The sequence below is a fragment of the Leptosomus discolor genome, chromosome 7 (genome assembly GCF_034619465.1).
Source record: "Leptosomus discolor isolate bLepDis1 chromosome 7, bLepDis1.hap2, whole genome shotgun sequence".
In the NCBI taxonomy this organism is placed as follows: Eukaryota; Metazoa; Chordata; class Aves; order Leptosomiformes; family Leptosomidae; genus Leptosomus; species Leptosomus discolor.
The window spans coordinates 28,854,104-28,868,386 of NC_141397.1; the positions used below are offsets into that span (position 1 = coordinate 28,854,104).

General features: G+C 34.8%; 1 protein-coding gene across 3 annotated transcripts in view; it reads left to right on the forward strand.

The window, feature by feature from the left end:
• LRRFIP2 (LRR binding FLII interacting protein 2) overlaps nt 1-14,283 on the forward strand; it is a 55,458-nt gene that overhangs the window by 13,963 nt on the left and 27,212 nt on the right. For 2 of the 3 annotated variants that reach the window (XM_086468447.1, XM_086468448.1), the window contains exon 3: nt 3,036-3,122. In XM_086468447.1, coding sequence (XP_086324573.1) covers nt 3,036-3,122 — 87 coding nt within the window. Of the gene's footprint in view, nt 1-3,035; nt 3,123-4,559; nt 4,611-7,432; nt 7,491-7,568; nt 7,610-11,212; nt 11,255-12,186; nt 12,253-13,669; nt 13,745-14,283 lie in introns of all 3 variants that reach the window. The other variant, XM_086468446.1, reaches the window with a different exon arrangement.

Here is a 14,283-nt window from a genome sequence, read left to right on the forward strand (position 1 = left end):
TCCTGGTATTGGATTCCCTGTGCTTACTGAAACTGAAGAATAAAGGTGATATACGTATCCAGGGACAGGGGTTTATGCATCCTTTTCTGGAAGCAGTGCACTCTCCATATTCGGTGTCTTAGGCGAGATTAGTTGGACTTGATCAGTTTGGAAGTCTTACCTTGGTACTACAGAGATGATTGCCAGTTTATCATGTTTATTTCAAAAGCTGTGGCAACAGATGTATCTATATTGTCCAGGTGTTCCCCGCAAGGAGAAAAGGAATCAAGGCACCCAACTATATAAAAGTGGAGTATTGGCAAGTGTCTTCTGATAAAAGCAAGGTTAATTTGAAGTCAGCAGATCTCTTACTAACAAAAAAATTAAAAAACACCTATCTCCTGAAAATATGAAGAGTTCCTTTATACGCATTCTGGTTCCTTCTCTAGCTGTTGTAACTGATTCTGAAGCTGTTAGCTTTCTCAGATCAACAAAAAGTATAAGCCAGCTGGTGTGGAAGACAGTTTCTTCTGTCTTGTGGAAAGTTCTGCCTTTCCAAATAACAGATAGGGTTTGTCTATTGTGACTTCGGGCTCCTGTCAAGATTGCGTTCTTATATGGGAATCCTTTTTGTTTAACAAATAACTACATAAATAAAAAATTAGGTTCATATTCTCAAGGTTGTGTGCACAGTCTACACTGGATCTTAAGACCTGTTTTCTTTGTGGTTTTGTTGTGGAGATTCTCTGCTTATAAAGTTTCGTGGACAGAGTATCTTCATCTGACATCTGCATCACTGTTTCGCTTGTCTTTGTAATTTACAGACAAGTTGTCGATTTCATTTTTAGGTATTCAGCAGTAATCTGTTGTCACCAGGCACAATCTTACGATTACTTGAGACCTCTTTCTCCAAGACCAGCCTTACATGCAGGAGCCAAGGGTTTCAGTCACCTTTGTGTTCTTACATTGACTTCAGTTCAAGCTCAGGTACAAATGAATGTCATGCCAGAAAGCGAGAAGAGTTTGACTTGTCACTTCACCAGCGTAAACCTGATAAGCAGCAGTCTGAAGGGACAACCAGGATTTACCTTTTATCCTTTTTTCCTGTGCTTGCGTCAGCAACCCTTCCATTCTTCAGGGCTGAATAACTCTAGATGACGAAGAACTAGAGTTTGTGGACAGCAATTGCATCACTGTTTGCTTAATTTCCTTCTTGTAGTATCTTGTCTGTATTTTTTTCAGGAACTGTTCTCATGATTCTGTTCTCATTGTATAGCAGGAGCCTAGAAAGCCTTAAGAAGTGTTTTCTCATGGAAGAGAATGAAGATTCATTTGGATTTGAAATTCACTCTGTAATTACTCAAACTTTGGGTGCAGTGCAGTTATTCTTACTTTGTTAAAAATGTCCTGTTACTTAATTGCCAGGGTAGAAAAGGCCAAGAGTTCAATATTTTAAACTGTTCGAAGTCTATATTATGAATTTAAAAACAGGTAACAACATGGTCTTAGTCATGTTGAATCAATTCAAAGTTCAGTATATGTTTGTCTGATGTAGCTTTTCTTAAGAAAACAAAGAAAACCTCAAAGAACCCCAGCCTCGTACAGAGATTGTCTTTGTAGATGCTAGATGATTTTTGAATTGATATTCTAATAAGAGATCACTTAAAAATATTTAAGTCACTTTAATATTAATTCAAAATTCTTTTTTCATATTCAAATATTTTCAGGAGATAGGTGTTTTTTAATTTTTTTGTTAGTAAGAGATCTGCTGACTTCAAAATTTTTAATAGTGATTAAGGATATTGTGTAGGAGATAAGGTATTCCAGAGATTTTTCTAATCTATATATGGAGCTGTATAATAAATGGAAAAAGAATGTGACATCAGAAATAAAGAATCCTAAACCTTTAAGGCAGGTAAACCTTAAGATTTTCTTGTTTATAGTCTTTGCTTTCTAGGCAAATAGCGAAAGAGTAGGCACATCAGAAATAAGTGGAAGAAAGATGTTTCTGAGGAGGCATAAGAAATAATTTGGTCCACAAGTGATGTGTTGCCTTGGGTCCATGAGACAGTAAATAGATGTTTTGTTGGGTTCATCCTGATGCTCTGCTGGAGCTGGCACAATGTCCTGGTGTTCTGTCCAATGCCCTGTGGCAGAAATGATGCCAGGTACCTCAGCAGGGGCAGCTGGACCCCTCATCCCTGCCTTCTGGTGGGAGAAGGAAAACCTTCCTTGCCTGGCCCTCCTGCATTGGAAGCTGCAGGACTGTAAACATTGTCTATCCCTTGACAGGGAGAGGAGTAAGTTATATGTATTGTAGCCCATGATGACTAATTCTAATTTTTCAATGAAAAGCATTCATATTTTTTCAGAGGTGAATTACATGTTGTAGTGTAGCCCATATTTTATCCTTTTGAAGCTTTCATGTGGAATCTGAGCTAATTAATGAATCGCCTTCCCTACAGTATGAAAATCAAAATCAAAATATTACTGCTTTCTAGTGAATTCATTCTTGCAAGCAAAGGAAGGAGGCAGACGCCTGTCTTCACCATGGAGGCAAATGTTGTGCTTCTCCTTCCTCAACATGGAGGGAAGCTTCTCTTCTAATTTCGAAGTGATGTTTGCTTTTTGAAATAATTCCAAATGATAGCAGAGCCTTTAAATATGACATGAATGGTAGTGGTTTAATATCTTTGTTTTGATTCTTTTGTTGTTGTTTTAATTTCTTTCTGTGGCCAAAGAATCTGCAGCTGCATGTGTGCCTGTTTAAATACTATGCATAGACAAAGTCCTGTTAAAGTCCACGAGACATGAATTTTAGACTTAGTGATAGTAATATTTTTGAACTCGGCTCTTTATCAACATGTAGTTCTTTTGACTGTAAAGACTTAGGTATATATCCTTTCTAAAATTTCATTTTGAGAACCCAGATTTCTTTACTACTTGTGTATTGCGATATTATAATCTTTGTGTGTTTTGTGTGAAGAGATGGAGTACTCAAACCATTATATGAAATAATGTGTTTTTAACTTTCAGTATTTTCACTTTGCTTGTAGGCAGAAGCCAGGCTTGCAGCCAAACGGGCAGCTCGAGCAGAAGCAAGAGATATACGTATGAGAGAGCTGGAACGACAGCAAAAAGAGGTAGTGTAAATCATCAGGGAATTACTGCAAACCTTTACTAAAATCCATAATGTATCTTATTTCTGAACTTGCATCAGATTTTGTCTTTAGGTGTAATTCAGTTGTGTGCTAGTATTTTCAGCATCAGGCAACTGTTATCTGCTGTCTCCCCCCATACTCTTCTCTTTCCCCTTAGGCTATATATCTAAAAGGATAACTACCTGTCAATAGCACTTCACAAAACATTAATCTGAACTCATTTTGAGCTTCCTTAATAGTTACACTCATTGTGGAAAAAAAATCTGCTGTACAAAATAGGCTATTAGCACTCTTGCTTTCAAATGAAAAATAACACATTTTTAATGTGATTTTAAATTCTAGCTTTACAGGAAACATCAGATGTTTGGATGTTTTACCTCTTACAAATGCAGTAAATTCAATGCTAGTGATTAAAATTGGACAAAGATTAATCTTAATGTTTATCTTTAGGTATGTAAAGGGCTGAGGCTTTTTTATTATCGCTTATTTGGTTTTTAAACAAGCACAAGAGACAACATAATGCAGATGACCAGAACTCAGGTTTGCATAAATAATTTTGAATAGAGAGGAACAGTTTTCAGCTTCACGTTAGAAATTTTATATTGCATGGATTTTAATTGCTAGATTTGTGGCCGAGTCACCTGGTGAGTTTCATGGTTTTATAAGAAAAATTAGCACATGTGGCAGTTTCTTTGCTTGTTACTGCTGTGCAAAAGGTCTATGTAAATACGGATAACTGGCAGCACAATATAAATAATAAACACGACCATATCCAAGATGTACACTGCCTAAAGTATAGGATAAACAACTAATACACTTAATAAATGAATAATTTGGATATGTGATGTTGGATATGCAGCTTTCTGTCAATTTTTTCCCATAAGAATTATACTGAAAGTATCACAAAAAATACCTATTGTCAGGATCTTTATTTAAAAAAATGATTGGGGTAATATGTACGCATACAGTTGTGTGTTAGTCTAGTAATTTCTCCTAAAAAAAAAAGCTTGCATGTCACGAGCAAAAAGCCCTAGGAGCTAGATTTTCATCAGTCTGGTTATTTCATGGTTATTGGATTTGATTCAGGTTTTGACATAGCATGCAAAAGATTGAGAATTTATTATTTATTGTTATTACATTCAAATCCATGAAAATGCTGATATTTGGTGGGTTTTTTCACTTGTGGTAATATAAAATGCAATTTACAAAACATGTTTTTGCCTTGGTTTTATGTGGTTCTCATTATTCCGTACTTTCCATTTTCTAACTGCTGTAGGTATCTGATATTATAGTGAAGATTACATGGCGATTAACTTGGATTATATTTTTTTCCAAATTTTTGATTTAGGAATCCAGTCTTGTGTGGTGCCTAATCTATATTGTAAATGGTTTATTTGTTTTTGTTTTTACATTCTGTAGTTTTCTCAGCATTCATATGATAGAAAATGGGCTCATATCCAGAAATGGATGGTAGGCTAAAAGCACCTGTTGTGCATGTTTGTGCCATTCGGAGAACTAACAGAGGATTGGGAAAAGTAGTAATTTACTAATGGTTTGCTGTGTCATTTCCAAGTGTTCTGTTACTGAAAACAATTGCCTATAAATTATATACGGATGTGGATATGCAGGGTACTTTATGGCAGCAGAAGACAAACTATAAAGTGAGATGCTTTTCTTAAAAGGAAATGTTTTTTGTTTCCACCATGTGCTGGCTTAGTCATGAATCTATTTAAAATGAAATTGTGTTAGTTGCAATCTAGGTAAACATCTTTTTAATAGTAAATGTTTTTATTTCAGTTACCTTCTGGGGTTTGGGGTTTTTACTTTTTTTTTTTTCCTTAGCAGTCTTACATTTATTTGTTTCCTCTCTGAGTAATATGGTAAATGCTAGTCTTTTCACTGGTGATTAAGTCACTTTTATGACTCCCCAAAATTAATTGTAAAATATGTTTTAAAAAAAATGAAGTCCAACCACAAAAACACACCCTGTGCATCATTGCATCCTTTTACACCTTGCTCCTCATTTTCAATTAATAACAATAAAATATTTGACTGTTCATTTCTTTACATTAAATCCACTAAGTAGGAAGGAGTAGAGATACTCGAGTTACAATCTGAGAAAGCTGCTGTTCAATTTATACTAATTTACAGCAATGTTTCTTTGGACAGTTCCTTTCACAAACTTCATGTGCCTCTAAAAAAGGCACATGGGAGATGCTAGTTTCTTTTTATGTTTTTGGGGAAGTGTTCATTGTGTGGCTGTTTTGAATCAAGACAATCTCAGTAATACATGCTGTGACTAACCATAATTTCGAATAGTTAAAGCTACTGTGACAGTTATTCAGCTCTTCTGTTGAGAAATCCTAGAACTGGCATTAGAATTTTATTTGCAAAAGTTGTGCTGACTTTGTTGCCTCTTCGCCTAGCTGACATTTCTGTGTATATTAGTTCTCATGTCTTATAAAGAACAACATAGGTTTCTCTTACCTCTTGGTGGAATGCACATTTGAACACTTTTTTTGCTGGAGAGCAAGGGTTTCCAGACTGTGGAACTCGGATTGCATTTGTGAGCAATCTCACTTAGAAATTAATGCCACCCAATTAAATGCCACCTTCTTTTTGCACTCAAAAGAGGCACATCTGCTGCAGGAGGTTTCTGAGCCAATGTGCGTTCCTTTCCTGGATGGGGAGGCCTAAGCTCTGTCTTAGATTAAGTGCATATTTCAAACTTAAATTCTTAGAAATCAAGCTGGATAGCTACCAGCAGCAGCTATCTGTTTGCAGTATGTGCTGTAGTACTTACTTTATCCTTCGACCTGTATATGCTGAACATTTAACACTGGCTTTCTATTTTCTAATTGTATGTCAGGAAGAGACTTGTCACCCTAAGTGAATTACCTACAGATATGTACAGAAAACTATCAGAAGCTGAAGTTTTGCATTATTAGAAGCATATTATTAGCTGGGGTGTTATACTGGCAATGAAGAAGAATATTATATAAATAGCAAACTTCTTGCAAGCTGCAAATGTTGTTAACAGGTATTTGTCCATATAGACCACAGGCACAAAGTATATTTAAAATAGGCAGTGGTCTGAAGAGTTGAAGAGTTACATAGCGTAAATGTTTGTTTTAAACCTCAAAGTAGACACTATAGAAAGGAAGACTAAAATGTCATTATGAAATTAACCTTTTTTTTTTCTTCTCCTCTTTGGGAAATTAAAATATTTTCTTGCAGAGTTTTAACTAGGCCTCTTGCATAGTCACAAAATAATATTAAACAAGTTGATGATCCGTTGTTAATGTAGAAAAAAACTTGACCATAAACTATTAAAGCCAGCTTTAGACTTTGATATCCATCTATGATCTGGAGGCCGAGCTTTTAACTTTAAAGATAACTGGCTTACAATCTTGGAAATAGTTTGAGTTGAAAACTGTAGCGAGTCATTTAAGGAAGGATTCCTAGTTTGAGAGCCCTGTTGTCGCATTCAAATCGGGTAGTTTAAAATAAAGGTTATTCTTAACTTGTAAAAATTGTACTGTAAAACTGTACTGTAAAAATTTGAAAAGCTTATGGCACATGAAACATTTTAATGTTTAATTTTAAGTTAATTGTATTTCTGTCCTGCTGCTTCTTGCATATCCCTTTGAGACAAAATGACCATTCTCTGAGCTTTCAACAGGATGAAAGGTATTAAGGTGCCTTAGCTAGTTGTCCTCCCCCAAATTGTATAAGTTGCGTTTATAGTTTTCACTGTGATTGTAGGGCAGAACTACCTATAGAACTTATAATTGATCAATTTGCTTAAGAAGCTTTGTTCCTATAATAGAGGAGAAAATCTGAAATATGTATGAGGAAACTGAGCATGATCATCTCTTAGGGCCAAAATAACTTTAAAATGTTCAGAATCTGACTGTAGTAATTATATAGTAAATTTGTTACTAATATAATTTTGTAAAGCTTTTATTTTTTTTTCATTTTGATTTCTTTTAAAATCTTGTGCTTTTTTCTGCATTAATACAGTAATTGGAAGAAACATTAACTACTGAATATCAATTATGCATTGTATTAACCCCCTTTATTTACATCTCCTAAGGTAGTGTGTTGGCGTACTTACCCAAATCGCATGAAATCACAGTTGTTTTGACTTGAATGAGTTCGCTTGCCACAATACAAAATAATACATGGCATTAAAAGTACTAACAGCATGTTGCTCACCTTTGCTTACTTTTACTTTGTCATCTTATTTTTTTTTTTTTTAATGAAATAACTCTGCATTTCTTCTTTCTCAGGAAGATTCAGAGAGGGCCAGGTATTCTCACCGGTCCAGTCGACATTCATACTTGGTTTGTGTTCAAACTGTGTACTTTTTCATTGTGGCCTTTAACAAAAAAAAAGTTTGAGTTTTGGTTTCATTTTCTTAAGGAGCGGATGATGCTTTAAGTCTTCCAAGTGTTAGCAGTTTTAGAGTCAGTATTTTGAGTCACATATAATGTTAAAGTTCATCTGGTATTTTATTTCCGTCAATGTTAACAAGGTGGTTTGTTTATATGTATTTCAATCTTTGCATTTAGAAGAATCTCAGTTGTCACACTGGCAATTCTTTGACTGTTTCACACAATTCTTTGGCTTTTTTTTTCTTTTCTATGTATGTTTATTTCCAGTGTATTTTCATTGCTGAAAATAGAGTAGGTGTTGGGAAATATATGTAGTTCAACAATCAATTATTTGAAATAACATATGTTTAATGACAAGTTTTAAGTGTTGTCTTTTAGTGTTATTCAGTCTAATTCTTTTAAAGCTGAGTAATTGTACTCAGGCTTCAGATGTTGCCAACTAGTAAGAATTAATTGGCTTGTCTTGACATGGTAGAGTGTTAAGATTCCTACATAAGCTGTCACTTGTCTTCTGATTACTACTGCACATCAGATCTCATGGTCAGATGTGAAGGTGCTATTAATGATCAAACACTAGGCTGGTTTAGATAAGTCTAATGGAAAAAATCACTCTCTCGAAATTCTGCAAACAGGCAAATCTTATTTAATAAAGTAAATACTGCTGCTGACTGAGTCATCTTGAATCAGTGCCGCTTATTGAAGATGGGTAGCACTGATTTGTAGCTTGGGCTTTCATTCCAAACTGATGCTGATGGTCATCTGCTCACTGTTGTGTCTTTTCTTGCACTTTTAAGTATTATTGTGTTTCTATAATATTTGTGGAAGAAAAAGTAGTACCATCAAGATACAATTTGAAGAAGAGTTTGGTAGGATGCTGGGTTTTATTTCATTGAGAATATGGGGATATGTTATTTGTTAGTGGCAAAGTCTTACCTGAATGATGCACAGTACTCCAAAGACTGGTACCAGAAGTTTTTATTGCATTGTATAGGCTCTCCTATATCCTTTTTAGGTCATATAGAGTGTTAAAGAGTGGTTTTATTGAGGGTTTGTAAACATTTTCCTGTATTTAGTAGGTCTGCCTGGAAATTAGCCTGTCGTTGATCTGGATATGTAGGCCAGGAGAGGGTCAAATTACTAAAATGAAAGGGTTGGTTTTGTTTGTTTTGAGAGGTGGAATAAGCTGGGGTTTTGTGTGGCTTCCAGGAAAAAAAGTGATTGTCATTTACTAAGAGATTTCAGCAATTAAATGTAATCTTTGATTAACTGAATTTTGTGTAATATCTTGCAAGTCCTGGTGTTAAGTGATTCTGCAGTTTATCACACACATTTTTACCGAATAAATCATTTAAATCAGGTGATGTTGACTACTTTGCAAACAGTAAATGATTTACAGAAGAAGCATGAAAAATATACTATGTGGCAACACTTACAAACTTGTCAGCTGGTACAGGTTTGCTCAGATCTGCTCTTGCCTTGGCTAATGTAGAAAATATGCAAAGACAGAGATTATTTCCCCTGGACTAAAGAATAGGGCTTGAACTCAGCAGATAACTGAGCTCATTTTGGGGAGGGCTTGCCCAGAATTTCTTTGACTGCCTTGGTTATTTTGTGCCTTTCAGTGAAGATTAACAGTTACCATTAGATGTTTTAAATTATTTTATTTATTGATTTTTTTTTTTACAATTTCATTCTGAAGAGTTCTTTGGATGTCAGTGGGTCTCACAGAAGCAGAGCAAGTACCTCCAGAAGGAGAGATCTTGTGGTGTGTAGCCTGGAATGCGCATGCTTTCATGTGTTCACATTATAACACTTTCTTTGTTACTTACCAAAGCAGTACTTTTTCTTTATAGAAAACTGTATTGATTGAACTGCTGCATTGACCGATTTAACTGAACGCTTTGTGATAGCGAGTTTGAGGGCTCAAAGGGAATGTTAAGTCTTCTGTCTTGAAGATAACTTAGTCTGAAGGGAATTAGTCTCTCCAGTCTCTCTTCTAATGTCCCCAAAAGAGTAGTAAAAGTAAGTGACAAAGGCTGTGCATCAGCTGGGGTAGGTACAAAGATGCTGCTGAAAGTTATGTGAGGAAACCTTTTTTTTCAATGGTGTTGTGATGTTAGTCCTGCAGTCAAGGCTGGAATACAAACAGAAATTTTACTTTTTCAGAAATGGGTATTTCTTTGTTTTGTGGTATTCCTAGTTTAAGCAACTTAAATATTTGTTAGTAGACTGTTAAGCTGTTAATAGTCAAGATGTAAGTTAAGTGTTGTGATGATAATCATTATCAGAGTGATCCATCTCCATTTTCCAATAGCAAGGTTGCTTATTGGTAGGTGGTAACTAAAGACGAAAACTGTTTTAATAAAAAAATAAATGTTTGACTTGGTTAAAACTGGTATAGTGTCCTATGGGTCCTATTTTTTAGCAACACAAAAAGTACCATAGCCTGTAAATTACATTAATATTAAATTATTGTTTAATAGTTATTTAATAAAATAGTATTAAATTATTATTTAGTGTAGTATCAATACTGGAGATATTGAAACTATTGAGATAATATGAAAACATTAGGAAATAATGTAAACTAAACCTGGCCTGTTTTAATTTATAAACAAATAGAAAATCTCAACCTAGGGAATTTTTGGTTTTAATTTGATCTCTAGAAGGAATTTTCAGATGTATCAATAGACAAGAACAACTTATTTTTCTTGTAATCCCCTCAGTAATTCTTGTGTTGAAATTTACACCAGGTGATACTCTATCATGCTGTTAGTATATCTTGTAGTGTTCTTGCACTAGCTTTGATTTGTGTTTTAAGAAAGTTTAGGATGGTACTACAGTCAGAACAGCTAAGTTACACCTGTGAAACTTTCAATGAACTGGGAAAAACAAGCTTGCTTTGAAAACTTAAGATTTGTATGTTAAAAAAGCAGATGTGTAAACTCCACAAATTTTGCCATTGTTGAATGTCAATAAACATGGGGACCCTTGCCAAGCTATTTTACCAGGTGTTTTCATAAGTGTTGTTGAGTTGCCAAGTCTGGTAGACACGCAGGTGGCCGTGTCATCCCACTGTTCCTCCTTTTTCACACACTTGCTCCTTCTGAAAACACCTTTATTCCCTCCCTTTCCCCACCTTTCATTCCTCCCCTGATCCCAAGATGCTCTTCCCCTGCATCCCATGATGTCTTCCATGCCCTGTAGGCAGTAACCCCCATCAGTCTGTGAGGTGCCCTGGAGAGCCCCCACGTGGTGGTGTGTTTCACACTGTGATGGTCCTCTGGGCTCCTTTGCCTGTGCGGAGGTGAGCCTTTTATCACATAACTGGACAAATACTGTCTCAGTTTCATAGAATCTACCATATGAGACTTTTCTTATTTAAAGTTCTGTTAACAAAACCACATGAAGTATTTCACATAACCCACTGCTGTCCAAAATTATCTTACTTTTCAGAAATTGGAATGGGAGGGGAGAGGGAAATTAGTTTTTATTAAAAACTGTTCCAGCCTCAGGATGCCGTTTAGATTGGATAAATGGCATTCCTTCATGTATAAATTTTCATAATCAGTAGAATGTTTCCTTGTAATTTCCTTTTAAGTCTTTTTAGTCATTCTTTGAAAAAAAAGCTGGGCTTTTTTGACGTCATAATTTTAATTTCATTTTCTTTTACATCAGTCTGACAGTGCTAAGGATAGATCTGCAAGATACTCGGTCCCAGTATGTTAACACTTTGCATGTTTTGAGTGAAATCTGCTTTTGTGCTTTGTTTTTAAGGTGTGATGACACTAACTAGCTGCTTTGAATTATTGATTTTAAAAAAGTATATAGATTTGTGCTATCACACTTTCAGACCTAGAATAGCAGTACAATTCTAACACTTCCCATAGAATGCATGTATAAACCCTTTCTGGGAGAAAATCTAATGAAGTCACGTGTTACAAACAGCTGTCTTACAGTAAGCACTTTTTAGTATTTATCTATTACTTCTAAACATTTTAGTGAAGTGACATATACAGATTAGACTTGGAGGACATAGTTGTTTTTTTTTTAAAAAAAAGTGTACATATGCATATATTTATATTCTCTGTTTCCATATAGAAACTTTAACTTAGTCTAATAGAAAATTATTTCAGTCCTGAGAAAAAGCAGGTGGTTTGTATACCTTTACTTGAAATTCCTTTTTATTACTATGAAGTAGTAGTAGAGTGTATCCTGTTCTCATTGGCATTGTGCCAAGTAAGATCTGTGTGTGTCTCCTTAAGCAAAGACAAGCACCAAGTACCACTAAAAGGAATATGTAAGCAGCTTAAACTGATTTGACTACAGATAGGCAAACACAATATAGTGCTTAAAATAGTCTGTAATGTTAAGCTTTTCTAGTTTATTAATTGGTTTTACATTTTCTTGTGAAATGTGAACACTGGTTTAAGGCAAGTCTGTGTTAATCAGAGATAAAGTTTCGCTTATCAGATTATTTTTTGCATAGTGATAGGAGTGTGGCTAACTACATTATTCTAATCATGTAGTTAAAATTTTCTGTGGTGTTTTTGTAGATGATGAAAATCTTAAATCCTTATGTTTGACTTCTTTATATTTTAAGACCAAAGATGCTATTATAGTGGTATTAATTTTCTGAATTTTATTCTTAGAGTCATGTTTACAGTGAATCTCATAGTTCAAAGAAGAAAGCTGCTTATTCCCATAAAGATTTATTGGTTAGTTTTCTATTATATTTGTTATAAATATACTAACTGTGTAGAATTACATACTGATACAGTTATGGATAAATTTATTAGCTTGCTGACAGATGCATAAATGTTTTCGGGGAAGAAGGAAACCTCTAGTATTGACCAAATTCTGACCTGAAGCTGAGTATTTGAAACTGTTTCTGGCAGTGAAATCCCATGAATGGAATCAGCTGAACAGACATTACATTTCTGTTGGAGGCCTGGGGAAGGCTCTTGGAAATATTTAGAAGTGGCACTTCTCTGGATTAAAGTTTATTCAGTCAGGATAGAGATATGTGTTCTATTATTTACATTTTGTCTCCTATCAGTTAGAGATATTTTAATGTAGATGTAAAGCAGAATGAATTTACCGTAAACCTTGACATTAAGCCAGTGAACTGTTGAGAAACACATCTGGATTATTGTGGTCTTCCCAAAACTATTCTAGAAAGTTCAGTCCGTGACATGTGACTATAGTGCTAAGAAATTAAGTATTTTGGATGTAATTCTTCCGAGGGTTTTGGCACTGATGAATAAGCAGTTGTGTCAGAAGTTGGGACGCTGAAATAATTCTTGTATTTACTTATAATTATTACAGCGTTTCTCTGAGCACTTTTGAGGTGCTGTATTCCTGTTCCCTCAGTTCTTAAATGTGTAATATGGCTCTTTCTGCCTCCTGTGGCCTATTGAGGTATGAAGTGCTGCATTCTGAAAGCACTACTTTTTGCCATGTCGTCTTCTCTCTGTTTTTCGTTCTTTATAGGTGTTTATAATTTTTTTCCTCACATATGCATATATATACAATTTGTTTAGGAAGTGTCAAAAAAAACGGGAAATAAGCCAAAGTTCGATCACTAGGCTTTCAGCATGCGTGCTTGGTGTAAATAACAGTGTTGGGGTACAGAGTAATGCTGATAGATAAACGTCTATCCCCTATCAAATTCTTAGGGGTTTCTGTCCTCTCTCCCCAAAATACTCTGATTCAGGATGGTATTTAATGGGGGGGGGGGGGGGGATATCAAGCAAATAATTGTACTAATTATTATCAAGTTTTGTCAAGTACGTTTTTCATGTATTTCATGCTGCATTTGTCAGGGTTTAGATACACGTTTCAGGGTTTTCTTATTTATCAGGGAGAAAAAAAAAAACCAAAACAATTTACTACTTTGGGCATGGCATTAAAAATACAGATAATGCTGATATATAGAATATGTAAGTAGCTTTGGAGTTTTTGCATGCTTTACTTGCTTCAGAAAGTTATATGGATTTGGGGTCAACCATAGGGAAAATTATTACAGTGTTCTGTGCAAGTTCTAAGCTTGGGAACATTTGAGCAATGTTGAGATAGAACTTTTAGTTACAGAAGCAATCTTCATTTTCTCTCTTCTTTTTTTTCCTCCCACAGAGTGGAATTTACTATGATCAAAGAAATTATAGCAGCCTTAGATATAGTAAACCACTTCCTTCCTACCATGCTCGGGTCTGTCTCCTCTTGCTATGTTAATTTTGTAATGCATATAAAATACATCTCTTTGTTTTTGCTTAGTTATACTATATGAAGCAAACATCTCTCTCTTTCTTTCTATAACACTGCAAATTATTGCAGCTAATAGTAGTTATAATTGTATTTCTTGCTTTTAAAGGTCGCCTTTTATAAAATGAATGGATAATATGCAAGTTACTGTTGTGCATATGTGGAGTTTTAAGTTTAAAATAACGTCTGTTTTGTGATTGCTGTATGATATAAAGAGAACAACTTAGCAACTGTGACCCTTGCTTTTTCAAAACCCTGTTTTTAAAAAACAACAACAAAAGGTCTTAAAAGTTTATCACCAATGTACTACTTTCTTTTACAGTAATATAAATGATAAATCAGTGGTCTGTTGGGAGATGGGTAGTATCTTTCAGTACCTCCAGCAACTGGCATGGTCAGGTTTAAATAAGTAACTAGAGGAAATTGACGGGTCTTTTGAAAACTACTTAATTTCTTATCATTCTCTTCTACAAATCTTCTGATAA